Genomic DNA, 26,132 nt, shown 5'->3' on the forward strand with positions numbered 1-26,132 from the left:
GCTTCCCAGAAGCGTTTAAGGAGCTTGAATGTCCTAGACATTGTAGATTAAAGTAGCAGTAATACAATATTATTAATAATTATCATAATAAACAGGTTAAGCAACATTAATGTAAATAAAATCCTAAAGCTAAGGACATTGGCAGGATGATTATTTTCCCATTGAGTAATTATGCTCAGCACCTATAAGATGTCCTCTTTTGTCATTGTGCAAGTACAGAGGAGCTCACATTTATTTTCAGAGCGTTTTACTCTGGAAATAAAAGAATAAACTGTGCTTTAGTTCTGGGGTCCTGTCTATGCTTTGTGTCTGCATGTAAGCAATGACTCAAAGGCTCAATCTTGATCTCAAGGCTGAGCAGACACACTTGGCAAAGAGTTTCAGATTTTGGTCTCCGGGCCGTCTGCGATTAGCGGCTGAAAGGAGTTGCGTATCCGGGCAGCTTCTGCGGCACAAAGGTGACCAAAGGCTTTGTTGTACCAGTCTGGAGTCCTTCCTCTGAAACAAAAAAACAGTACATTTAATATAATATACTTTGAAAGGAGCTTCAATGGTAATAATTCATTAAATTATTATCTTAAAAATGCAAATATCACACGTAGAAATGTATAGGTGTACTTTTCAAGTATCAAAGAAGCCCCATTTGCTTGGGTTTTCTCTTTCCTGTAGTTTGTCCTGAATCAAATTGATTGGAGTTCTTGGTTTACTTTACACTATGTAACACTAGCACTTCTATCGGCTAGCGCTCCAACACATTGCACTTGATTTGCTAAGGGTCAGGACATTTCTGACACATCTCTAAGTGGTTGATCAGCTAACCATCAGTTAGGCTGGGCTCTGGTTTCAGACAGAGGGTGAAAATAGGTGCTGTAGCACAGGCAGTATTAGACAAATAAAGCACTTTTTGAACAATAAAGCATGTAAACATGTCACAGTAGAAGCAAAAAATATAAATATAAACCTGAAAATGAGCGTAATTTGTCCTCTTTAAAAGCAAAAAACCTTGAAGCTATTGAGATTTTATATCTCATTAAGATTTTTGTGGGACTCACTTCAAGTCCACTCTGCAGATGTGAGTGAGCCTCGACTTTCCTGAGCCGCAGGGCTCCAGCAAGTAGTTGGACTCCAGTACTATAGCGCGTACCCCTCCCACAGGCGGACAATCCTCATGCTCTATAGACACAGAAACCAGGGAGCAGGCACCTTTGGGCAAGTCTGTCCTCCAAGACCTTGAATAAACAGAAAGAGATTGAGTATGTGGACTAAGACAAAAACACATTATAGCATTTCACTAAAGAAAATATATATTTTGCTTTGAGTCTCTTTTTTTATTTACCACTCACCTAAGTACTACGAAGTCCCTGCTGGGATGAGGGGGCATGCGGTTGAGCACATACTGAAACACTTCTGTCTGCTTGTCCAGTGTCTCACACACTTTCCACTGCAGCAGGTCCACATCCCATAGGTGGCGCTCTCGTAGCACACGGTTCAAGACTACAGATGGTGGGGCTTCCACCTCCACAGACACTCGCCAGCGTCTCAAAGGGTTCCCATCTCCCACCTGGAGAAACACGAGAACACTTTTATTTGCACACATATATGCATGAAATATGAAAGAAAATAACAGGAGAGGTCATGAAGACACAGGCTTACAAAACAAAATTGACAACAAGAATGTAATGTAAGAAATGTAAACAAGAAGTGAAAACGAATAATACAAATAATGACTGATTCATTAAACTTAATATAAATCTGATGATAAATTAATACTAAAAAATGTTTTTAATAACTTGAAAATATGTGTTTGCATTATTTATGATAATTATTAACTTGTTACTTGTAAAAAGAGATATCAATATTTATTTGAGGTTTAATAAACATCATGAACTCTATAATGGGTAGAGCACCAACCTTCTTATAGGAGAGCTCTGTGTTATCAGAGCTGCTGCAGGACACCCAGTATTTGGACTTTTCCCGGGCCTCTTTGATCTGGTTCTGAAGCCTCCCCTCCATGTGAGTGTGGTACGTTCCATCCTGATCCTCCAGATGCTTGCACAGCTCCTCAATTGTTGGTGCATGTAAGTCAGCCTCCACATATGAATTACGTGACTGAGTAACCATCTCATGAGGGATCTAATGGGTGTATAAAAGCATGCGGTAAGATTCACAGAGGGAGGCCTGGGGATATTGCATCCAGGCTTGAAATTCTTGAATCATTACAACTACAGGTTATTGTACCTCAAAAGATGGTTGCACTCTACTATCATATGAGCGAGGCCCTGTGTTGCTGCTAGGTTTTCATTCAGATCCTTCTGGTCTGGTCTGCCAGTGGCATACTTCTTCCGCATGGCCCTGGGGATTTTGGGGAGACAGAAAGCTTATTAGGCCAGTAGAGTCCACGGGTCAAAGTCCCCACCAAATGCAGTATATAAACTCTTCCTCCGCTCTGCAGGAAACCCCTTTGATCCTTTTAACAACAATTCCAACATGATAAATGAGAGAGCTTTGCTTTGTTTGTACACAGCATGGTCTCATAAAACATGGGGTTTCAAAAGAAGTGCCATGGCCTTTTAAAAATCGTCCCAGAAAGAGAGCAATCTACTGCGCCCCTGAGGGTTGAGCAGACTCTGTAACCCATTTTTATGTGTATCTTTATGGAGTAATAGGTGAAGATAATCATGCAGGAATGAATAAAAAGCATGCATGTCTTGTTTACTAGTTTTTTAAGGAACAGAATGGCATGCGATGCTCCCCATACAAAATACAAGAAAAATTACCTTGGTGAGAGATTATCTTTCTTGAGTATATTGAGATGGAAGAGGGAGGGGGCCAGACACACAGCAATGTTCATGGGTGTCATCTGGTTCTCCTCCACAGAGGATGTCACATCGCTGAGGAAACAGAGCAGTGTCTGCAGCACCTCCCGGTTTTCATCTGACATCAACATGATGGCTGCCTGGACAGCTTGCAGCCTTTGGTCCTTCGGTACATCTGCACATATGAGAACATTGATTTACATTATCTCTTATACAGTATATATCCTATATCTTAAGTAATACAAGAGGGAATAGGTGCAAATCCACACTGCTCTCCGGATTTAAAGAAAACCAAGTCAGACACTAACTTTTAAATCTGACACATGACGAGAGCACAGACAGGTTCATGTCCTTACATTGGTAGATATGGAGAAAGGTCTCCCCCAGCTTGCTGGTGAGCAAAGGCTCAGGTAGATCCCTGAAGAACTGCTTCACCATGTCAGCCACATCGTAGGCGGACTGATCCTCATAGTTCACATTGTCTGGAGAATTCTCATTCATCTGCCTGAGCGCTTGAATTCGAGACTTCACCCCTGATTTACGGAACAGACCCACCTGCAAGCAAAACAGACGTGTTAACTTGACAGCTGGCAGCAGTATTCGCTCACTGACAATTGTATCTGCTTACAATTTGTGTAATAATCTTTTGGAAAACTTCCACCACATTATACACAGTAGATAAAGTCAATCATTTGTTACTTCACATGTGAAAATGCAAATACTCTGTCATACCTGGTCAAGACACTGGCTCCTCAGGTACCGCAGGGCCTGCTGCAGGCCGAGGGGCAGCGGCTGCCCAGAACGCTGCACATGCACTATGAGAGGCACGCCGAACACATTCTTATCCTTATAGTCTGGTACCTTCATTCTCTTCATAAACTTTGGCACGGACCTAGAAAAGATATGAAGAAAAACACATTCACTTAAAATAAAATAGTATTAAGAGCTTGTATACTAAAAGGGAATATGGTTCCAGTAATTCATTAAAGGCCTGCTCATACCATAGTACACAAAGAAAGTAATCAAATAATTAGAGAAAAAACCTACATACAAAATGAGGTAAATGATGTAAAATGTGCTTTCACTGATAAAGAAAAATGTAATCAATCCATAAAAAGTTGATGTTGGATGTTAGAATTGGACTTACCAGGTCCAGCCGTGCTTGTTGGACATGGAGTACTTCTCCATGATTGCAGTAAGGCGCAGCAGAGAAAACTTCTGCAACAAACTGAGCTGGCCTGCTGACTGGTTGGTGATCTGCAGGGACGCCACTGAGTGACTTAGGCGATTAGATATCTGAAAGCTGGGCCACCGTAACCTGATGCCAGGAAAAATTAAACAGCAAAGGAAATATTTAAGATAAGATTTCAATACAATCTTAGTATTGTTTCAAACATTTCAATACTGTTAACACCATTAGTCTTACCGATTAGGTCTTGTGAGTGAAGCCCCTACTCCCGAGTCCCTCCTCTCCCTGAGGACAGTTGATTCGGTCTCAGCAAGTGATACTCTGTCTCTGTCACCGTAACTAGGTGTAGTCTGGCTTTCTGCGACTGAATTTCCCTCAAAGTCCAATGTGATCTGACTGGAGGACTGTTGACCTGCTTCATGTTCCTTCTTGCTGTCCACCTGTGACAGTCCTTCTCCCACAGGCAACACATTTTTGGACCAGTGGTCCACTATCTGCTGTAGACCGTTGACGTGCAGCAAGATGTCGTCTAGATGAGGAAACAGGTCTTCCTTCTCCAGGTCTATCAGGTCTCCAGTGCTGGCGTACAGATGTGAGCCAGGCACATTATCATACACACTGATGCGGCTGCCTCTGGAGCAGCACTGTGTGACAGGTCTGGATTCCTTCCTGCATGAGATCAGTGGGGAGTCCAGGTGCATGCTGCCTCTGTGCCAGTTGATAGACGCCCCATTGGTTGGGGACAGGCTCTCTATGGACAGTGCTTTGGGGAAGGTACCTGGCTTGTGGTCTTTGGGAATGTGGACAACCAGGTCCTCATAAGAGCAGAACTCATTCCTGCGGTTTTGTTCAGCAACTTTATTAACTTGGGTCCCTGAGAAGATGTCTAAGTCCTCTAAATACATGCCACTCCGCTTGTGGTCAGCCCGGTGAGGTTTACGCTCTTTTAGGCTGGGTGTGCTGACAGCGCTGCCACTAGAATGGCTGCTACCCTCACTACTGGACTGGGACGGCTGAACTTTGTTGGGCGGTAATTCTGGAGCTTCAGCATCTCCATTAATGATCTCGACACACTGCAGGGTCTTCAGTGCCTGGGCCTCCTTCTGCAGCACCGGAGAGCCGATTACCAATGACTTACGACCCCTTCCCAGTGTTCCATTGGATCGCAGTGTCTCCATGCGCTTCAAGAAGTCTTTGGCACGGGTGTGGCTTATCTTGCCATGCTTATTAGGTAGTGAGCCGTAGTGGGCAATGTCTTTGGGGATGTGAGGCATTGTGAGAGAAGTAGAGTCTGGCATTGCTGCAGAATCGGAGCCGGTGCGGTTGGAGCAGTCAGAGTCCTCTGTGCTGAGGCCTCTGTGGCCGCTGCCCCCGCTGCTCTCACTGTGCAGGGAGGAAATCTCTGGCTCGCTGAGGTCAGTCAGAACACTCTCGCTGCTGGTGGTGGTTCTCAGAGGCAGGCCGTCGCTGGAGGGCTGACCCTCTCCCAGCAGACAATCAGTGTCCTGTAGCCTGGACCAACGCCGGCTGCTCCACTCAAAGGTCCATTTGTCACTGATAGCAAACAGGTCTTCTTCATCAGAGTCTTCACTCTGAGGAGAGACATAGCATTAATGACTCTGACCTACATGATTTAATTTGGTATTTTACACTTCTTTGTAGTTGTGTTTCTTTTTAGGTAGTTACCCAATTAAATAAAAACAAAAACAAATGAATTAAAGAGAACATGCGCACAAAATAATTAAAATAATATTAACTTATATTCTTTAACACTTTTAAAAAGGGTTAAGGTTGAGTACATTTGTTCACAACATCAGCTGACTACAGTATGCAAGGTAATAAATAATGTATACAGTGAAACATAACGCAGATCATCTGATCCACAATGAACAGCTAAATAGGAAATGCAGGAAATGGCTGGAGGATGTATCTGCTATGAAGTAATAACATTATACAATCAACCAACAGTGATAAAGCACCAGACAAATGATTCCCTTGACTTAAAGACTTTCCCATTAATAGACCAAGGCAAGAAAAATATCATTAATATATGCCAGCAGGCTACAATCCAAAGTGGGGAGAGATACAAATCCCTCTCAAAAGGTATGAGCACAACAATGGTACAATCTCGAATATCAGTGTTGGAGGAAAAGCTGAAACCAGATTCCATTTGTGTGGTAAAGTATATTCATAACTTAACTATTTTGTTATGAAGGCATTGGCATTTGTATTATATTTCTTATAAATTTGACATGACAATTGTGATATTTGAGTCAAGGAAAAAAGCTTTCCAAGGTGTAAAAAAACCCTCAGAGGTAACACACACACACACACACACACACACACACACACACACACACACACACACACACACACACACACACACACACACACACACACACACACACACACACACACACACACACACACACACACACACACACACACACACACACACACACACACACACACACACACACACACACACACACACACACACACAACAATCCACCTTAAAAGCAATAGACTACAGAAGCATCCTTTTGATGAAAAAGCGTGTCATGTAGAGTCCACACTTACTTTCTTCTTAGGAAGGTTCACGTCAAGTTTCATAGAGGCACACTTGTTCAAGGTGTTGAGTCGCCTGAAAGAAATAATTAGAAATGTTATAAACACAGAACCTGTTAAAGTGATAAAGTGCTTTACATTGTTAAAACAAGAGCAAAAAACGTAGGTCAGCTATTCAGATTCATATTAAAACAATACAACAATAAACGTTAACCTGGAAATGAAATACACAAAAGTGTATTGTAAAAGTAATGAGTAACGTTTTAAAATAAACTCTAAAACCCACTAGTAACCGGTAAACAGGACTGGTGTGTTCTTGTCTTTTAGTGTTCCTTAAATGCTGGGCATCTCCACTTTGTACAAGCTTAAAAATGGCCCAATGATGAAAACAGTTCTGGACCAACAAGAGAAAAACCTAGAATAGCTTCCTAATGACCACGTCAGAAATAAATCCCATTCTGTTTGCTATTTATATCTTAACCAGATCAGCGGCAGGTCTGGATGTACAGACGGACTCAGAGGGAAATTCAGTTAGTCAGTGCCTGAATATCCTTAACCTAATGAACACCGGTAATTGACGGTTGCTCTGTTATCTCTCTCAGCATTGGATCTAAGTGATTGTGGCTTCAAAGGTGGTGTGCTGTAGTTCAGAAGGATGAATTTGAGGTAAACCAATGAATTAGTGAGATTTCTGTTTCAATCACAGCCCTGCACCAGTCTTTAATAACATTTTGCAGTCGACTCGTTTTTGGGGGGAATTACGAGGGGTTACTACATCAATCGTGTTTCACACAAGCTAAACAAAAATGCAGTCTGTAATAGCTTTCAGCTGCGTTAAAAAACAATAACATTGCATATTTGCCTTAAATGCAGATGCCCTAAACTTGGTTGTCAGAGAAGCAATGAAATGTTTTCGATATTTGGATAAAAACATACAGTCTACGTCTTGGAGCATATTCTTTGTGGTTAGAGGTTTTGTGGGTGTACAAACTGGGATATATAAAGTAATATCTAAAAACGCTACAGGACCAATAATAGAACAGGGGGGAAAGATGACGGCATGACGGAGTACAATTAGCTCACTGTGCCTTGGCTTTAAACAAAAAGGAAGTCCTTTGTGGTATGATAATCACAAGCTCCATATATTACTATCTACAACACAGATTGACAGTATTGTTCTGAGACAGTAAATGACCTCAGGTGGAGGCTTTAACTATACCCCAGTGCTGCAGACGACAGGGGTTAGCCAAACACGAAGTTCTCGTGATTGTTACCGGAGATAGTGGGACCCAGCTGAAGAGAGGATTTCTAAGTTGGGGCCCCTTTATTCCAAGGGCCTAAAGAGCTTTGAATGTGGTGGCTAAAATGGGAGGCTGCTTAGCCAGGGATCAGAGAGAGCACTCACATACATGAAATATCTATCAGTTTCCATTCAGACACCCACATGGTATTTATTTTTGAACACTAGACTTTGGTGTCGTAACTGACAACAAAGCCATCCTTATGTTACCATAGAGATGCTCGGAAGTCATGGGCAAAATCTCATTGGAGGTGGAACTGTTTCCAATTGTCTCCAATTTATCCCGTGGCTAGTTTGGAATTTAGATGCTTTAGGGTTGTTTAGAGTCACAGTATATTGAGCTGTGTGAGGCATGCCTCATGCCCCCCCCCCCCTCGTTCTTGGGATGGTTGCCATGGTTACTGTGGTAACTGAAGTGCTGTTTTGATCTCGATTTAAAAAACTACATGAGCCATCTTGTCCTTCAAGGGAAAGATGTGAAGCCACCAGTTGTAGGCTAAGTGCAGTTCTTTTATAGGTGTGAAAAATGTGCATAGTCTTATTATTTCAGAGTGAATCTCAAAATCTTAAAGAAAAGAAAGTTCCTCCAAATTATGTTAGTTCAGTTAATGAGTTTATTAAATCAATATCAGGCTTACCATTTAGTTTCGACACACTTGTTTTTTGGGTTATTACTAGACTATAGAATATCTAGCCACTAGTCTACGTTTTAGCCACATCTGAATGAGTCTTAATTAACAGTTGGTAGGCACTCCAGATGCCTAAATGTTTACACAAAACCACTGACATGGATTTCCAAATCAAATCAAATTTATATAGCACATTTTTAAACAATTTTTGGTCGAGCCAAAGTGCTGTACACTATATATATATATATCTCAGTTTCCCTACGGCAAGGAAATTATTTGTAGCATTGACTCATGTATGAGCCACCATCTTCTCAGTGTGAGTCAAACGTGTCGTTACCTGCACAGAGGTTCCACGAGATCTTTGTCCAGAAAGTCATGATCTCTTTTCACAGGGGTTATGTCAATGGGGAATTGGGAATCTGAAGAAAAAGAAGCATAACAATTGTCAGAGTTGACATTTGATTTGGTTTTTCAGTAGTTCTCCTACAGACAGTGTTCACAGAATTAATGAATAAAAAGATGTGGAAACCACATTCTTTCCAGAAGCACATTGAAGGCTGGGAGACCATCAAACTTTTGTATGTGATGCTAATGAGAAAAGACAGAATTTGCTCAGAAAACAGCGCTCGGGCTTGTGCAGGCATTACGTCTTCCTCTGAGTATGGGCCTCCTCTTACATAACTTAAGAGACTGAATCCAGACCCTCTGAATCTAGCATTCCACGGCATTCATGTGAAGTTGTTAACTTTTTATGAAAAGCAGAAGCAGCAGCGAATGCTTAGACCTCAACAAGGCTTTGCCTGTTCTTTAGGGGGGCAGACATTCACATATACTGTAGGCTTTGAAACGCTAATACGTCCTGATAACAGATTTCCCCATAATGAAGTTTCCTAATACATGATCCCAATCATCAGGAATGAAGCTCATGTTTTCTGCTTTTCAGTCTTTTATCATTCATTATCAGCGAACATTGCTTGAGCTACAGTATGTTATCACTACCAACAAACCGTCACCAAACACATATATAGCCCCTAAGCACATGAAAAGTCTGACCTTGACACAAAGATCTGAGGGAGGAAAGCTATTTTAAGCTCAGACAAAACCAATTTATTCCCATGACTTCAGTATTTAAGCACAGAAGACATGTTTATGTTGTAGCCTGGAAAAGATTAGACGTTAAAAGCAGCCGATATTCGCCTGTGTTCTGGTGTCTGGGGATCTGACTGGAGCCCTAGCTCCGAGGCATCCTGAGGACAGTTGATAAAACAGGCTCAGTATGCAAAACATAGCTTTGTGAACTGTGTTGGAAACTAGGGTGACAAACCAGATGACAGTGTATCATTATTCAGTCATCCTTTTAAAAAGCTCCCATTCAAGCTCGAACAGTGTTTTGTCTGATATAAAACAGATATAAATAAAGCTGCAATAAAACAAAGATGTTTTTGGTTTATTACAGAGACCTTTTTATTGGTGTGCTAGTTCATTAATCTCTATCCAAACAACACCCCACCACCTTTGTGATGAATGCGTGTGGGAGTGCCCTGAGTGCTTTTATTACCTTCAAAGAGCTGAGCATACTGGGGAAATCCTGCCGCACGCAGCCAGTCACACGCCTCTTTCGCCTCGATTTCTGAAACACAAGAAAATGTATGTAAAAAAGTGAAACCCAACCACATTAGGCAATTTCCATTTGAACAAAAAAACATTGGAGCATTAACTAAAGCAGTACAAAAAAGCCTCTGCACCTGGAATCCTACAAACACAGACTTGGGATGGACAGATCTGAATTACCCCCCCTCCCATCTGATTTTCCTGAGATAGCATGGATGAGATGACGACCAGTCTGTCAGAGAGGATGTTTCCAAGCTCACTCACATGAAGAAACATGGGAACTTCCATCTACAGACCATTTACTATTAAAGCAATGTGAACGATACAACAAGATATTGAAACCGTTAAGGGGTATAATACGTAATGAAACAACGACAACACAACACTGTACAGCGCTAGAAACAAAACCATATTAAAAAATGCATGTTTAAAAGGAGGAAAGTAATTTTGACACAACAATACAATTAAAGAAATATAAAAACTGAATATCAGGTTTAAATGTATTTTGGGTTGTTTTTTTCCTTTTTAGTCTAAGCAAGATATCGCGTTGGCTTTCTGGTAAACAAAGCTCCGATCGGTCAGTCTCTGACCTACAGATTCGTCTGATGACAAGCAGAGGAAACAGACCGTTTGGCACCTTTCCATTAATGCTAATAAAGACGGGTGCCATTTATCGCCTCTGTGAGACATGAAGTCTGACACACTGGTGCTACAGTACACAATCTGCTTCACTTTAAAAAACAAAATATATAATTATGTTTCATAAACCACTAAATAAACAGCAACAGCAAGAAAGAAATACAAAACGAAGGAAGAAGCAAACGTTCACATTCTCCCAAATGTACTTACAAAATATATCTGGAGAGGGTTTTCCATTACTTTACTGACAAAAGAAGGTGTAAATAAATATATTTTGCTTTCCACATTTCTCTACAATAATAAAAGAGATAGTAACCCCTGTCTTTTTTTACTGAGTCGTGATGTTCTAAACAATAAATGAATGAGTTGGAAAATACACTGATATTTAATTTGATGATAAAATAAGCTCTGTACAAAAACTCAATCTAAAAACAGGCAAGAGGGGATACATAGACAAGCAATTATTTCCATCAGCATAAATCAATACATGTAAAAAATAAAATGCAGAGGCATTAAATGCAACGTTAAAAAGCTCCTACCAGTTCCAGTAGTTCTTCAAAAGTCCACAAAGTTTTCAATGTTTCCGTTTCACACACACACACCTGTGTTTACGTTTCTTTCTTTTTTTTAAAGAGAATCCACAAAAACATCCCGTCCAAGGAAAGCTTCTTCAAGCTGCATCTCTAGATAACAAACTGCTCTCCCATCACACATCTGAGGTCTCAGTTCCACTCCGTGTCTGTGCCTGTCACACTACAGAAACATGAACCGCGGCCATTCATCGCACAATACTGCGTAATTACAGCGACCGTAACCTTTGCAATGAAGATACTGCCATCACCCGTTTTACAAAAACTGTTGAACCAGGCAGACAACCTGTGCTGCTTCACATCTGTGTCCCAGAGAAATCAATGAAAAGTGACTTTGGTCTTCAGACTGACCAGCAACTGAATAAATATTAACAGTTCCCTGTGTCCTTGGATTACAGAAAAGGTCCACTGTTTACCCCGTTAACCAGCAGTTAAGTAAACATGTGTAGGCAGCCAGGAGCCACTCTGCTCTGTTCCCACCTGTATCACCAGAAGCAACTATGCTTCCCTCCCAGGTGGATGATATCAGGCCTGTGTTTTTCATCTGCAGCCCACAGTGAGGGTACTGCCAGGTCCTCTTGTGTCCCACAGCCTCAGGTTGGACCACTAGAAGTAACATGATCTGGGAATTCCTCTGTTTGGCATTCTGTAACACGATACCGAGACATTCTGTCCTCTCATCCTCTCTCTAAGGAAATCTCTTGTGGATAAAAGGCTGGGTGGGCATAATGCCAGAGAATGAGAACTTGTGTTTGCTCTCCACAACACAGCTTTAAAACTGTGTACAGTATAAAATGACAGTTGCGCAAAGAGGTGAAACCCAGTTTGGCCGTGACACACCATGGCCCACAATGGCCCACAATGTCAAAGCTGTGTACGACTAAAATATCTGAGGCAAGGGCAACTCCTTCTTTTAGAATTCACTTTATGTAACGTTCACTATCAAGAACAACATTGGTTATGTAATTAATTGCCGAGATATGACATGTTGCAAAGTGCCGCAGGAAAAGATATGGCACACTTGGATAGTGCTCGGGCTGGGCAATGCCAGAATTCTGACAGCTTTAAAGGCTTGCTCACATTCCACTCCTTCACAAAATATTTAACAACAATATCGGTAAAACTTTCAAGGATTTTATATGCTTTGTTGTTGTTTTTTACTGAATCTGACAGCAATGCTTCATGACAAACAATAATCCTCTTCCTTTAATACTCTTTAGCTAAACAAAAACAAATTCAAGATTCATTCTTTTGGGTTTAAAACAAGCTTCATCCCTGAAGCAAAGGTCTTAATATGTCTACTCTCTAAAATCCTTCAGTCAGCCTACACTATGGTTAATTTCCGGTAACTAATTATTGTGTACTTACGGGATATTTTCATGATACAGCCAGAGCGCTTCCTATATCCTTCAAGACTTACGAGTGTCTCTCAACATGTCAGAGCATCTTCATTCCCACGCTGAGCCACATTCCTGCTCTCTCTCTGAACACAGCTTGCAGTTTGAACTCAGATCCACGGCTCCTTCTTTCCCCTTTCTCTTTCTATCTACCCCCAACCACCATGTGCCTGTCCCAACACTAAATCTCTCCTTCAATCCACCCCTTTTCTGTGGCAGGCTCCCTAAAGCTCACCCCCTCTCCCTCCTCCTCCAGCTTTGTGTGCCCTACCCTCCTACCCAGCTCTGCCCACGGCAACTCTTTTATACCCCACTCAGCACATTTTTGGCAAAGATCTAAGCTTCCTCTCAATATTGGAACTTGTCTGGAGATTCAAGACCCTATTTTCTTTAAACTTGATAAATACCACTGTTTCCTGATGTCATTTTGGCAAGTTTGAATGATGTCAGCTTTTACAATCTGGAATGGAGGGACATTTCATCCAAGAAATGTCAGCTCTAACGTGGGAAATGTTTAATGAAAAAACACAAAAAGGGAAGCGTGGTTTAGAAAAGTCCAGATGTTGTTTAAGCAGGTCAATGAAATAGAAAAATCGTAGGCAGCTGAACCGGGGGAAAACCATGACATAAACTGTCAGCAATCGGCAGCAGTGAATCATTCTCTGGCATTTGGCTCACAAGACTCCGCGCTAACATCATCAGTGATATATTCGTCTGTTACAGACTCTTTGTCTGAGGCTTAATCAATGAGAGAGGAACTATGTCATCTGAGACAGCAACAGCACTGCTGTGTCACTTGACTCAAAACAAAGAAGTTATTTCAATATATATTTAATAACTTTAAGCGTATTCTTTATTATTGCATGCCTTTTGTACCTGCTATGTCCCTTTTTGCTGTAACACTATACATTTCCACACTGTGGGACTAATAAAGGATTCCTGATTCTGATAATGAATTATATAAACTTAGTTCAAATTAATACATTATATTATTGTATTTTATGAGTTTTATTTCTTATGTTAAGCGTCTAAAACGGAATCAAGAAAAATAAAGTAAGAAAGAAAGAAGCATAAAAACATTCACCCTGCAAAAGACAACGGTTTCCTGATGATCAGCTAAATATATTATAAAAGATTAGATCATAAATGTTCATGATTTATAAGGGAAATCCATTAGTTTTGTGGATAAAATGAGGAGCACTTTAAATACCAGGGAATTGCCATGGCGCTATGATTACCCAAGGACACCACTTCCATCCATAATTTCCTATAACGTAATTACTATTCCATATGTAGCCTGGCTCTACTGCGCCTGTCGCTTTGTGACGTTTATGCCATTTCCTGTTGTAAAACACAGCTCCCCTGACCCACTGGGGCCGGGGCCGGGTGCCAGGCTGCAAGCACAGACAGAATGACGCAGGCGGTCCACTTTAGTCACCTTTACAAACCATTTAACAATAAATAAACTCCGAGCTTTAAAAGCACTCTAAAACAAACTGCTTAAAGTACTAACCGAGCAGACCCTTACACATGTGTCAATCCATTCCTCCCCCACTCTGCACTGCCGCAGAGACATCTGCATGAATCAGCCAGACAGGCCAGACAAATATACAAGTCAGAAAACACAGAGTATCAGCGAACACTGGGACGGTTGAGATCAAAAACACCTGGAGGAAGAGAGCAAGTGATATGGAAAGAGAAAAAAAAAGATGTAACAGTGGGTTGGCTGGCGGAGAGGTGTCGTCACGCTGGGAGGCATGGGGGAGAGGCCTCTCTTCCTCTTTATGATGCTAATTGCTTACAGACACCCACTCACAGTGAGCAGTCAGCCTTACTGTAAAAGTAAGACTAGACAGCCAGGGGAAACACACTGCCCCCTCTCCAGTCTGCCCAAAAACCACAGCATCTGATGTCTCATGCCCAAAATAGCCTAACATTTCCTTCTGTCTCAATTTGTAAATGGGCATAGGGGAGCAAACAGGAAGCACAAATGACTATAGCAGAAATACGGACGTGATAGAGGGGGCATAGGAGATCTCTATGTGTGAGAGTTCAGGGAATGCTGGCAATGCACAAGGTGGATTACTACCACAGTGCCCCTTGTTAATCTAATGTCGAGGGAATAAAGCCTGGCTGATTTCAAGAGTATTTTTTAATAAGCTCTGTGTTTCCCTCAGACTCCAACATCCTCGGCACAATATGCCACAATCATCAGCGTAACAGGAGGTGCCACCCGCTCACATCAAAACACGTCTTCACTTTACAGCTACTCATCCACGGCAAGGTGTTGAGACAAAGGACAATAGCCACATCTAAGAGATTATCTGTCTACAAAGGTGAGTAACAAGACAGCCTTTGTGGAAGTCACTTTACTTTTTGACGCGGTGATTGGCACATGAGTATTAGAAGTAATTACAGAGCGCCGGTGTTGAATCAGCCACGGACTTCCAGCCCCCTCATTTGATCCCATGGGGCACACAAGGGACCTGTTATCCTGTAGCCGACATGGGACGCAGGTTTAAAATGACCGACACAAGGCTACGTTGCCAAGACACCCAAGCAAAACTTCCTCAAATACAAATGAGCTAGCAAATCCTGGGTCTGCTTATGCCCTGTGGTCCACAGAGACCTGTGGAGAGACCTTTTCAGTGGACCACAGGTCTCCAGTAACTAGTGTCGAAACAAAGCAGATATCCATGCCTCCTGCAGGCCGGGGACTTGAGGACAAACGCAGTGCCAGCCCAGGAAAAGCCAGTGCCAGGGAGGCATTAGCATTCTGAACCTGCGTAAGTCAGGGTTTCACAGACATCAAGGATTCATTAAAGAACCTCTTCATACATCAGCCCTTTAATTATAGAGCTTATCATATACGCTCATTTGTTAATAGGCTGATTGCAGATACATTCAATTTAAAATACAGTCTGCTTTAAGAATCTTCATATGTTTTATTCACTCCACTGGTGAAAAGCTGTCTGTCCACCTTTCACTTCACAGTAGTAGACAGACACACACTCACAGCAAGAACTTATTGATTCTGAGTGTAAATAAAAAGACCACGTGAGCTGCTGTTGTTGACCATTGCCAAAGCCTGCCGGGTCAAAAGTCATCTGAGCTGTGTTTTTCTCTTGAGGTCCTGTATTGAATTTAAACAAGAGCAGCACAGCTGTGGTAACACTCTCCTTCACCTCTGAAGGACACCCAGAGAGAGGCTTCTCTCATCTTTAGGGGTAACAACCCGTCGACTCTCTCTCTTTCTCTGTCTCTCTTTTTGTCTCTCTCTTGAGTCTGCAAAAACGAGGCACAGCTCTTTCAGCCTTTACATTCTGATAATGAACAGTGGCAACACTTAAATACATTTATTTCCCTTTTTCCTGAGAAGTATCAGTTACCAGTGGATAAAAGCCGAAGCTGATTTATTACATTCACACAATCCTGCCCGAGAATCAAGATGGATCACTGCTTGAAGGAGGGTTATATACTTAAAACCATGGGGGGTGAGCATCATGTTGTAAACATTTTTAAACTATGGAAAATCACGTGGTTTTCAAAAGCAGACATGTATGTGTTCAAAGTCACCAAACAACAGCCAGGGAGAGACATTGGAGAGATTACCAGAGAGTCACTGCCTCTTCCAACCACAAATAGCCTGTCAGCGAAGGATTTACAAATGATCCCAAACTGCTAAATGATAGCCCACTAGATCTGGTTGGGTGTCACAGAAGACAAACAATGGGCTGTATGGTGTGTGTGCTGTGTGGTCTCTGAACAAGTTAAGGATTCAAAGTTCAAGCACTCTTTTATCCGTCTCGCTGTAGCGTCTCACATTCACCCAGTTTTGAGAAAATGTTCTTACAACCACATGTTGATTCCTCAGGGTCGCTCAGTAAACAGCAACATGCGACGAAAGTGTTGAGTGTACTTCAGCTTCACAGACAGGTGTTCTTCTTCTTCCCTCTTTTCTCACACTACGGGACACTAGACACATGATTTCCAACAGAAACTCCAAGAAGGTCCTTTTAGGTAAGGGGCCTCTGACCCCACACCTCAATGAATGGAGGAGACATTTCCAGATCCCCAAATACCTACGCTTTACTACCAGCAATAGCTGAACTAGGCAGAAATCTATCCGGAGAGCTTTCTGTGAAATACATAGGGTACTAAAGTGACTTCCAATCCAAAGGCACAATGCAAAAGCTAAACACTTCCAGACACTGGACTGCAGCCATGTTCCCACGCATGTTTAAGTGTTTTGAGAACCAACTTGGAGGCCTGTATGAAGGATTTGCTTTCTTTGGTGATAAAAACATCAACTTTGGCTTTTGGAGATTTCCTTTTTCATTTCATCCAGGCGTACCTCCCTGAAACCTGGGCTTTTTCTTCAACCCATTGTTGATCTTTGCAGAGTGATCATTGTGCTATAGTTGGTCAGTTGGGGTTATTCAGTCTATTACCAGAGAGAGAGACAACAGTACTGGAAGACTAATGCAGGCTTGTCAGTGATAACATACATCAAGGGCGAGCTATATCTAGTATGATATTCTACAGCTTTCTTGTCTCAGAAATGGTCATCTTAGCCATTCGTATCTCTGTTGTTGTTGGTCCACTTTCAAAATGTTTTCTTTTTTTATATTGTATTAAAGTGAGCTGCTCAGAATTATTAATAGTATAACCAATCTTTCAGTGAAGCATATAAGCAGTACGATATAACAGACAGCTTCTGTATCTGTGGGCATCTGTGCTCCCCTTTGCACATGTAAGACTTCAACATGGGGAAGTCAAACACTGGGCCTGCCTGACTTTCCCCAGCTTCTCTTTCTATCCCCTTGAAGCTCCCCACTTCCCTCTTTTCCCTCCTTCCCTTTCTGCTTTTCTGTCTTTTCCCCCTCTCAGCTAGACTCTGTTCTGAGCTTTTAGTTGTCTCCCTTCCTGGTCCCTGCATGCAGCTCCTCCTACAGTGTCCCATCTTTCAGTTAACTGTATCTCCTGACAAGATAAACCTCTGGTTCTTAGTGGTGTGTGTGTTTCTGTGCATCCTGATTTGAAGTCCATACATGTCTTGTTTTATGTACAGTAGACTGCATGCCTTGCCATGTCATGCTGTTTTCCCACTCTTAATATATGGTTGTGTGGCTGTAATTCTTCCGTCCCTTTGATAGCTTATATAAACACTGTAATTTGGTTTTTCCGTGAGCGCCATATATCACAACTAAAAGGAGATGACTATGAATTACTGACAAACATTCAGCCAGCTAACCTAAAATCTTGACTCTTACATGGATAAAGCGGGCTGGAAAGTTATCAACACATGTTCTGTAAGTCCTGGCACCCAAACAAATAAAATGACGCTAATAACAGATGCTAATAAGTAAAAAGAAACTGTCAACTAACAAATGAGGTTTCATGTATGACCCTGGCTCTGTGAAGAACAGGACAGGGACGAGGAAAAGGATACGCTCCAAAGACCACCTCCCTCTCAGTTGAACTGGATCCCAGGGGGGACTACGTAGGCTTCCCTCCTTCCTTGGGAATAGCCTCAGAAGAGTCAGAGGGTAGAAAGAGGGCCAATCTCAGAACAAGGGCCCCTACCGTGAGAAAGCCCTCTCGGGATAAAAGCATGGAGCCATCTCTGGGGACGCTGGTCCTAATTAACGACATCAAAGTGAATGGCCACAAGACTGCCTCAGGAGCTTCGCGGCACTCATAAAACAGAGAGGATGACACTGTTAGCGCGTGGCGTTGTGTATGATGAGCTGCTGCGTACCAAGAATGCTACCCTGTGAAAGAGACATATTGTTCGGCTTTATCAGAGCCAGTCTCTCCCTAATGCACAGAGCACTAATAGAAAATGTGGGACTATTTGACATGCGGGCCATCAATGACAGGCTGTGTTCAGACAGTCACTCCCTTGCTGAAAAGCCTATTAAATTAAGAGACAGAGGCTGAATGTGGTCTGCATGCATGCTGCATCCCTCAGTTTTTCCACCTCTTGACATGTAATGTAAATAATTACCACAGGAGGGCAGCCAAGTACTGAATTCTGGCAGATGGGGGGGGTACTTAACTGTCAGGTCAGACTGTCCATTAGGTGACGCTTAACCACTAACTAAGGATAATGTGCTTTTAGGTGAAGCCTGAGAAGCAGTCGTTTATTTAATACAAATGAATACCATTAACATCGCCTGGCTGTTATCGCTATCTTTTGATACCTGTGCAAAACTCGTTTGGATAACGACATACCAAATGTTTTATATATACATACATGCTTCATTATCCCAAGAAAATGTTTAGCAGTGTCATAACTACGAGGTGATTCTTTAGGTGATCACATATTTAGCATACTTTTGGCTGGATGTCGGTTAATGAGACTTTCCCCCCAGCAATGTTCTCTCAGTGGAATGGAAAGACCTGTGAACAGGGGAGGTTTTCCATCGTGGCTCTGTTAATATGTGACTTTCCGTTCCTGTTACAGTGCAGCCGAGGCATTTCTCAAATCTCTTCTTAGTAAATGATTAGCCATGCACACATGTGGCAGCTGTCAGCTACTCTGGCAGAGATTTACAGGAAGGATATGAGCTCAGTCTGCCACCTACAGGCAAACAATTGGAATCTACAAGAGCTTTGTGAATGTGACCTTTATTTAATAAAGGTTGGTTGGATTGAGTCAGTTGGTTCCTGACCGTTACAACATTCTTTAATCGTTTCCTCATTCTTTATCAGCAGGACAGGAATATACCAACGGCTATAAACCATATATAAATAGGAGGTATGAAAACATTTTTAAAATAACCCAACATTTTTTTACAACATAATAGAATCATAATACAGTATCTGCTAAGGTTTATGCAGTTTATACAGGTATCCTCAAGCATTTCAGAATTCAAAAAGATGTTCAACTGCTTTGAAGTGCCACGACAAGCATGGTAGTGCTAAAGGTAGAACACCAGCTAATCACATTGTCAAAATAACTTTTCGCTCCCAGCCAGTATTATTTACTGACCCCTGAAGGTAGCAAACTTAATCTGCATAGAAATCCCCTCCACAGAGAGGTCCGCCATGAATAAAAGATAAACTGACCTTGTGTGTACTAAGTAAACAATGCATATGGCTACATCTTCACTTATCATCAAACCTCCATTTGAATGAAGGAGCAGTTATATTTGCTTCACACACAGATGATCAAACGTGGTGAAGCAGACCTTTGAATAATGAAATGAATAATTCAGTTCCTTTGAGAGAGGAGTATTAAGTGGGAGAGAGGAGTATTAAGTGGGAGAGAGTCTTTTCAGAGCAGGTTTCCAACAAGTATCCATCGGCTAGTCAGAGGAAGAACAGAGGAAGGAGGGTACAGCTTGTCCTCTTCAACAATTGAAGTGTTCCCGTCCTCTCTATGCTAAGTAGAGAAACATTTTCAAGAGGTGTACACTATTATCCTGCTTACCTCGTGTAGAGCTTTCTTTTAACTAAATGCCTCTAGAACTGGCAGAAGAGGTTTGTCATTGAACTTCTTTTAACCATGACATAAAACAGTTAGTGCTGATAAGATAAACATTGTCAGTAATGTAAAGTTACTAAAGTAAAGAGTAAACATAAAAAGGCACAGTGTGTGCATATTTTCTGTAGAACTGAGCAAATAGCAATATGATTAAAAACATAGCAGCAGGAGAAAACATGTGGCTGATAGCACGATACCCTAACAGACAAAAGCCTTTCAACCATGACAGCCAGACAAAAGGCACGCTTTGTAACTCCAGGACACAGACAGATTAATGATAAGCAGGCAGCTGTCACGCTATAACTTGTGGCATTTGACACAAGACGCACAACATCCTCAACCGGGGCAGAATGCACAAATGGCCTTCCCAGGGCAGAGATCGGAGCCGCTGGCTGTACCAAGGTCAACAAGCCATGAAGAAGGGTCACAGAGGGGTCACACCGGACAGAGCGTCTTGTCTGAAACACAGCAGCTCCTCAACGGGAAAAAGAACCAAACAGCCACAGTCAGCGATGAAGGTTTAGTCACGGTGAAGCATTCAGCTGCTCAGCGTTTCCACTTTCCACCAGATGAAGTTTACAGGACTTTTCCGTGGCTAAACAGGAACACTTTTAAACCACAGTCCACAAGGAAAACCGCTGGAGCCATCATCTAATGCAATAAATATGTGAGTTCTGAACTATTATGGACAAATGACTATCAGGGGATTCAGTCATACCCTGGCATTTCATCAAATCTGTGTTGAATTAGTCTAATTTTGTATATGAAGCACACCTGATTGTACATCTCACCATTCCGTGATATTGTATACATTGCATCCTCAATATCACAATCCACAGAAGTACGAATAATGAGCCCTAAATAATATACATTATTCATAAAAGTCACATGCACAAGCATTCACTAGACACATTTAAGTATTAAAGGGATTTCGGCATAACATTAAAAACATATTGAAATCCTGAGATTCTTTAGTCTGTTGACTCGATGCAGATAGAGCAGAAAGCTTCATAAACACAGTAGCCCTACCAGAGTTATGGAGTATGGAATACTCCTCTAAAATCTGAGAAGTATTTTCAGGAAAGGAGACACATTCCTCCTCAATGAAAACATGCACATTCCCTTGCACAACAATCCCACTGTGCAGCACTCAAACGCCTGTGTCTTACTCCTCACAGCTGTGCATTTCTATCCATCAAGTCTCCGAGCAGAGGACATGTACTGGTCAGAAAAAAAGGACTTGTGCGTTTTGGTTCTTTAGCAGTAGGTATATAGTGGACCGGACACAAACACACACATATAGCTCTGGTGGCTTTAAAACGCCATCAAATCGGAAACATGACTAAGACCCCAAAGGCTTCCCTGGAATTTGGGGTGAAACAATACATGAGTAACTGCCCATCACCATGGCCCCCTCTCACTTTCAACCTGCTATGTCAACAGGGCTGTCCAGCTGGAATGCAGGAGCCACTGTGACACATGGAGATCAATCGAGTGGCTCTGCAGACAGTCCCTTAAAATACTACCTTCCCTCGCATTTCAAACATGTGGGCATCACACAAGTAGGCCTAGAGACGCGGCTCTCCTGAGAAAAAGGAAGAAAAACTGATGAAGAAGAACATTGCTCAATTAAGGCCAATCAAATGAAACAACTGCAATTACCAAAATTAGGCGAGATGATTGCTCAAGATTACAAAATTACAGAATTTAAGACAGCCTGTTAAAATAGTTGGACAAGAGGAGTTGTCTCTCTCCCATGAGTATATTTCCTTTTTGTCTTTATCTTCCAAGTAAAAGACACCTTTAAGACAATAATTTAATGTGGTTGCATGAGCTTGGTTTTTAGGTAATGTAGTAAAAATGTTCTACATATTTTAAGCTAAACCAGTTGCCTTTAAAAAGGAAGAGAAGGATCAATATTGTATACATTAGGGGGACCTTCACAACTCCGACTGAGATTGAGAAAATGCAGTTTATGTATCTTTTGTCACTTTAACAGCAGTATTAAAACCCAGAAGAAAAGGCCAACCTGTGCCATCTTGAGTGAGTCAAAAGTTAAGTTGGTACATTATACTTAAAAGTATAAAACATGGAAGTATACGCTGTTAAAATTACTTGATCCTAACATCAAACATGTACATACTTTCTGTCTTTGTCACATATCAACTAAATTGTTGGTTTGCAGACATGTAATCTGAAAACACATGGCAGGCTACATGACTGCACACGCCTGCGAACATCAGATCTTGAAGATGTATCTAGAAGACATTGGTGCATACACATGACTCTGGGAAATGTTCACACATCAATCCAACACAAAGCTCTGTGTATCCTTCTCGTCGTCATAATCACAGAAAATGCCTCTTGCGCTGCCTCAGCTCTCTGTGGTGATTCAGTAATCCTGCCCACACAAGAGGCTGCATTATCTGACTCATGCTCTCCTGTGACTGAGAGGAGAACTATGCTGTGTGTTTAAATCTGATGGCTGAAGATGATGAGGCGTAATCTGTTATGAAATCTAGCCTCTCTTTGATCCGGTGTCAGTGTGCTCACATCTGCAGGAGGGAGCAGGAGTACTTTGTCCTCTCCATAGTTATGCTGCCCTGCCCCCTCCCCGGACCTTACATCTCCAGGTAAAAGCAAAGGCGAGAGGTTACAGACCTTTGAGAAAGATGAATGGGGGGTCTGGCTGCGCTGTTGCTCTCCTGGCTTCATACAGCAGTCCACAAATGTGTTGAGGGCTTGAACTGTCAGGACTGACATGCATTGATACCTCTTGTTTACAGTTTAGGATTTCCTCATGTTACGTAACTGATCCCAGAGGTTATCACCTATCAGTGTTCACTATAATCAGTCAATATTAACTAGTCACCACTCCTGCTCCCTTGAATACATATTGGCTGAAGGTCAAGATTGTCTTTGTCTGCAGAGGTACACACACACACACACACACACACACACACACACACACACACACACCTACAAATTTACGAAGTTATCACTCTATTTGTCTTTCAAAGAGATTTTTTATTGAAGTGCCCAAGGAAAGAAAGGTACAGATATGAACTGACATTTCACAGACAATCAGCTGATCCCAGACAAACACATTGATGTCCTTGCTCACTTGACACTAGGTTGTCCAGCATTCATACTGTTATATTCATACACATGCGTCATATCTTATTCACTGCATGTTTTGACTACCAGCTCCTCTTACCCCCAGCATTCCTGGAGGTATGACATAGAATGATTATTTTAAACTCTTAATAACTAACAGCTCTCTCTTCAGCCAAGGCTCAAAAACCTGGTTGTTTCCCAACCAAGACCAAGACTGAACTGTCACTCCTTCCCAAACAGCTTTCCTACCTCCAGCGATCTTCTTGAGGAGTTGCTGCCTGGCAATGATCCTGCCCAGCCTGTACCCGGAGCGTCTGTGGTGATGGTCCATTCTCAGGTAGAAATCCTGAGTCTCTGGGGTCATACTCCCAAGACACTCGCTGCCTGTGGACTCTGGGAGCTCCCGAAACATAACTGAAACACTGTACCCCAAACGCCCCTGACCACTGGCTGATGCACACTCACCCACACACTCTCCCACTAACAGAAAACTTCACATAGGCGCAAAAAGCCAAAAGTGAGCTGAGAAGGAAAGCACAGCAGAGCCTAGGGGGAGGAGTGCCAACACTTCAGTCTATCTCTTCAGGCCATGTGACCACATGGAGGCCAATGGCAAAGCAGCTGTGGGAGTACAGCCCACCTTGCAGAGCTGAATCCAATGTCTGTGTGAATGCTTGTCAACTTCCCCCTGCTCTGGAGGGAAATATAAATACCGTTGGAATGCCTATGAACTGAGAGGAGAGCAGGAGTGGAAGAAAGAGGGGTGTGGGAGGGCTTACAAAAATAGTGTTTTTTGGTGCCGCCCTGCACTAGAACAACTCTTCTGCTGTTGCTGGTCACACAGGTGCCAAGTTTACTGGGCAAGAGTGAGACTGTACCATATTAGAGAAAACTACAGAGGAAAAAAAAAGACAGGGAGAAGTTGTTTTCTTGGTTGGAGAATGCTAATTTCAGCTCCCCCACCCCACCACGTAACCCCTAGCTCCAGCCACAGGAAGGCCTCTCAGCAGGTCTCCTCCAAGTGTCACCTCCTCAGGGGAAAAATACATTTTAGCCTGAATACATATGAGTGACCTATATCCTCTTCACCCAACACAAAAAGAAAGCTCAAGCTCCGGTCATTCATCTGTTCAGTTTTGATGGCTGTTCAATGACAGGCATCAAGGGCTCTTGTGTCACTGTGTCCCTGGTCCCATCATATACTAACACATAGTATTTGGCATATAGCAATGTTTATAATATGTTTTGAGAAGGAAATTCACTCTTAAATGTTGTACTGACAAGAAGTGATATGAGATGTGAGCTTTATCGATCAGACTTCAATTGAAGAAAGTTGAAAAAACTGGAGGAATTACAAAAGAAATCTGAAGAAATGTTTGAATCCTGATTTTAAAATGTACACCATTTGTACTGTTGACATTTATCTCTACAAGGATTGAAGTTTTTATAAGCAGCATTGTGAAATGGGAATGTGGGGGATGTGAACCTGAAGAGCTGATCTTAAGGGTCTTATTCTTTTATTGTATGAACACACTGTGTTACAACATTGCATTAACATTGTCAACATATTTCCTGTGTTTAAGAATTTTAAGATTCATGTTCTCATCTATTATTCAATGAATTTTACTACTGTTTTAGGTTGTTGGCGTGGTTTCAGTATCTGCATGCAAATACAGTATCTCGGCAGGTACAGTATCTGTATTGAAGAAACTAAAACTAATGCTCACATGATATCAAGTCTGCTTGTATCGGCCAGTTTACAACATGGAACAACAATCTCCTCACACCTGAGGTAAAGTCCACATCCGCACAAGCAGACCCACCCAGCACCAGTCAGGGCCCCTGCCCCACAAGCTGGCCTGTGTAGTGTAAGCAGGCGCCATACATGTGAATAGAGCACGAATGGGCAAGCGACCAAGTCAAACACAGCCCCTGTCTGTTTCACTCCATGGCTGGCAAACGCTACCCTAGCTTAAGCTCACAAAGACCACAATTCAGCAGCACACTTCAGGCGCTGCACGTTTTCATAAACTTCTGTTTAATAGCCCTCTCCACACCCTCAGGTGGAGCAATTGAAATACGTGATTGTTGCTTTTTTAAGGGACTAGGTGATGGTGTGACACTATTCAGATGATTTCATTTGGCAGTGACACATTTTTTTACCAACACATACACCTGTGTTCATTCACACTGTAAAGGATCGCTTCAGGTGTCGGATGCTAAAAAAGAGTGGCAGCATGTTGGCAACATTTAGATCTCGCTGAACCCATGTCTGTGTTTTCTTGTCCTCTCTACGTCTAGACCGACATATTCACTAAGTGCATCATACATATCACGTTACGGAATCAATCACCCAATGCTATGCAACATCATAATGAATGAGATTAATGTTGTGTTTTCGCGTCTGCCTGCCCTTTAAATACCTCAGCGGGGATTGTTTAAGAGCGACGTGATCTGCAGTGTTGCCTTTGGATGTCCCTGTGTTTAACTTTGTGCCGCATGCCATGAAGAAATGGCTGTGGTGTGTCCTTAGAGGGAGTATTGTGTGTCAGGCACAGTGACTCCAGCCCTTATCAAACGTGTTCCAACACGCCTCTGTCTAGGTTTCAGAGCTCAACTACTATACAGCATGGCAACAGGAATCCAGACTCAAGACACACACACACACACACACACACACACACACACACACACACACACACACACACACACACACACACACACACACACACACACACACACACACACACACACACACACACACACACACACACACACACACAC

At 42.2% G+C, this 26,132-nt stretch overlaps 2 protein-coding genes across 8 annotated transcripts in view; both read right to left on the minus strand.

Annotated features, from left to right (window-relative positions):
- Window positions 1–302: 302 nt before the first annotated feature.
- LOC139434928 (stAR-related lipid transfer protein 13-like) lies at window positions 303–2,216 on the minus strand. The gene is made up of 4 exons (XM_071205118.1): window positions 1,912–2,216; window positions 1,344–1,561; window positions 1,053–1,229; window positions 303–498 (listed from the first exon to the last, which is right to left on the minus strand). The coding sequence occupies exons 1-4, from the start codon at window positions 2,119–2,121 to the stop codon at window positions 381–383; spliced, it is 723 nt and encodes a 240-aa protein (XP_071061219.1). The 5' UTR covers window positions 2,122–2,216; the 3' UTR covers window positions 303–380.
- Window positions 2,132–26,132, minus strand: part of LOC117457232 (stAR-related lipid transfer protein 13-like) — a 62,207-nt gene continuing 38,206 nt past the window's right edge. For 3 of the 7 annotated variants that reach the window (XM_071205111.1, XM_071205114.1, XM_071205113.1), the window contains 9 exons: window positions 10,061–10,132; window positions 8,840–8,921; window positions 6,586–6,649; window positions 4,243–5,597; window positions 3,964–4,134; window positions 3,549–3,708; window positions 3,173–3,371; window positions 2,778–2,991; window positions 2,132–2,352 (listed from right to left, as the gene is read on the minus strand). In XM_071205111.1, the coding sequence (XP_071061212.1) occupies window positions 2,223–2,352; window positions 2,778–2,991; window positions 3,173–3,371; window positions 3,549–3,708; window positions 3,964–4,134; window positions 4,243–5,597; window positions 6,586–6,649; window positions 8,840–8,921; window positions 10,061–10,132 (2,447 nt within the window). In that variant the 3' untranslated portion in view covers window positions 2,132–2,222. Of the gene's footprint in view, window positions 2,353–2,777; window positions 2,992–3,172; window positions 3,372–3,548; window positions 3,709–3,963; window positions 4,135–4,242; window positions 5,598–6,585; window positions 6,650–8,839; window positions 8,922–10,060; window positions 10,133–11,291; window positions 11,302–12,710; window positions 12,948–23,597; window positions 25,903–26,132 lie in introns of those variants that run through there. The other 4 variants (XM_071205112.1, XM_071205115.1, XM_071205116.1 and 1 more) reach the window with 4 other exon arrangements.

Source organism: Pseudochaenichthys georgianus, chromosome 13, assembly GCF_902827115.2.
Source record: "Pseudochaenichthys georgianus chromosome 13, fPseGeo1.2, whole genome shotgun sequence".
NCBI lineage: Eukaryota > Metazoa > Chordata > Actinopteri > Perciformes > Channichthyidae > Pseudochaenichthys > Pseudochaenichthys georgianus.

Excerpts from the sequence above, each read along its gene's own strand:
- LOC139434928 (XM_071205118.1), bottom strand. The coding sequence starts at position 2,121 with ATGGTTACTCAGTCACGTAATTCATATGTGGAGGCTGACTTACATGCA. Across the intron at positions 1,562-1,911 it reads CAGAGCTCTCCTATAAGAAG|GTGGGAGATGGGAACCCTTT; the intron begins GTTGGTGCTCTA and ends GTGTTTCTCCAG. Across the intron at positions 499-1,052 it reads ATCTGCAGAGTGGACTTGAA|AGGAAGGACTCCAGACTGGT; the intron begins GTGAGTCCCACA and ends TTTTTGTTTCAG.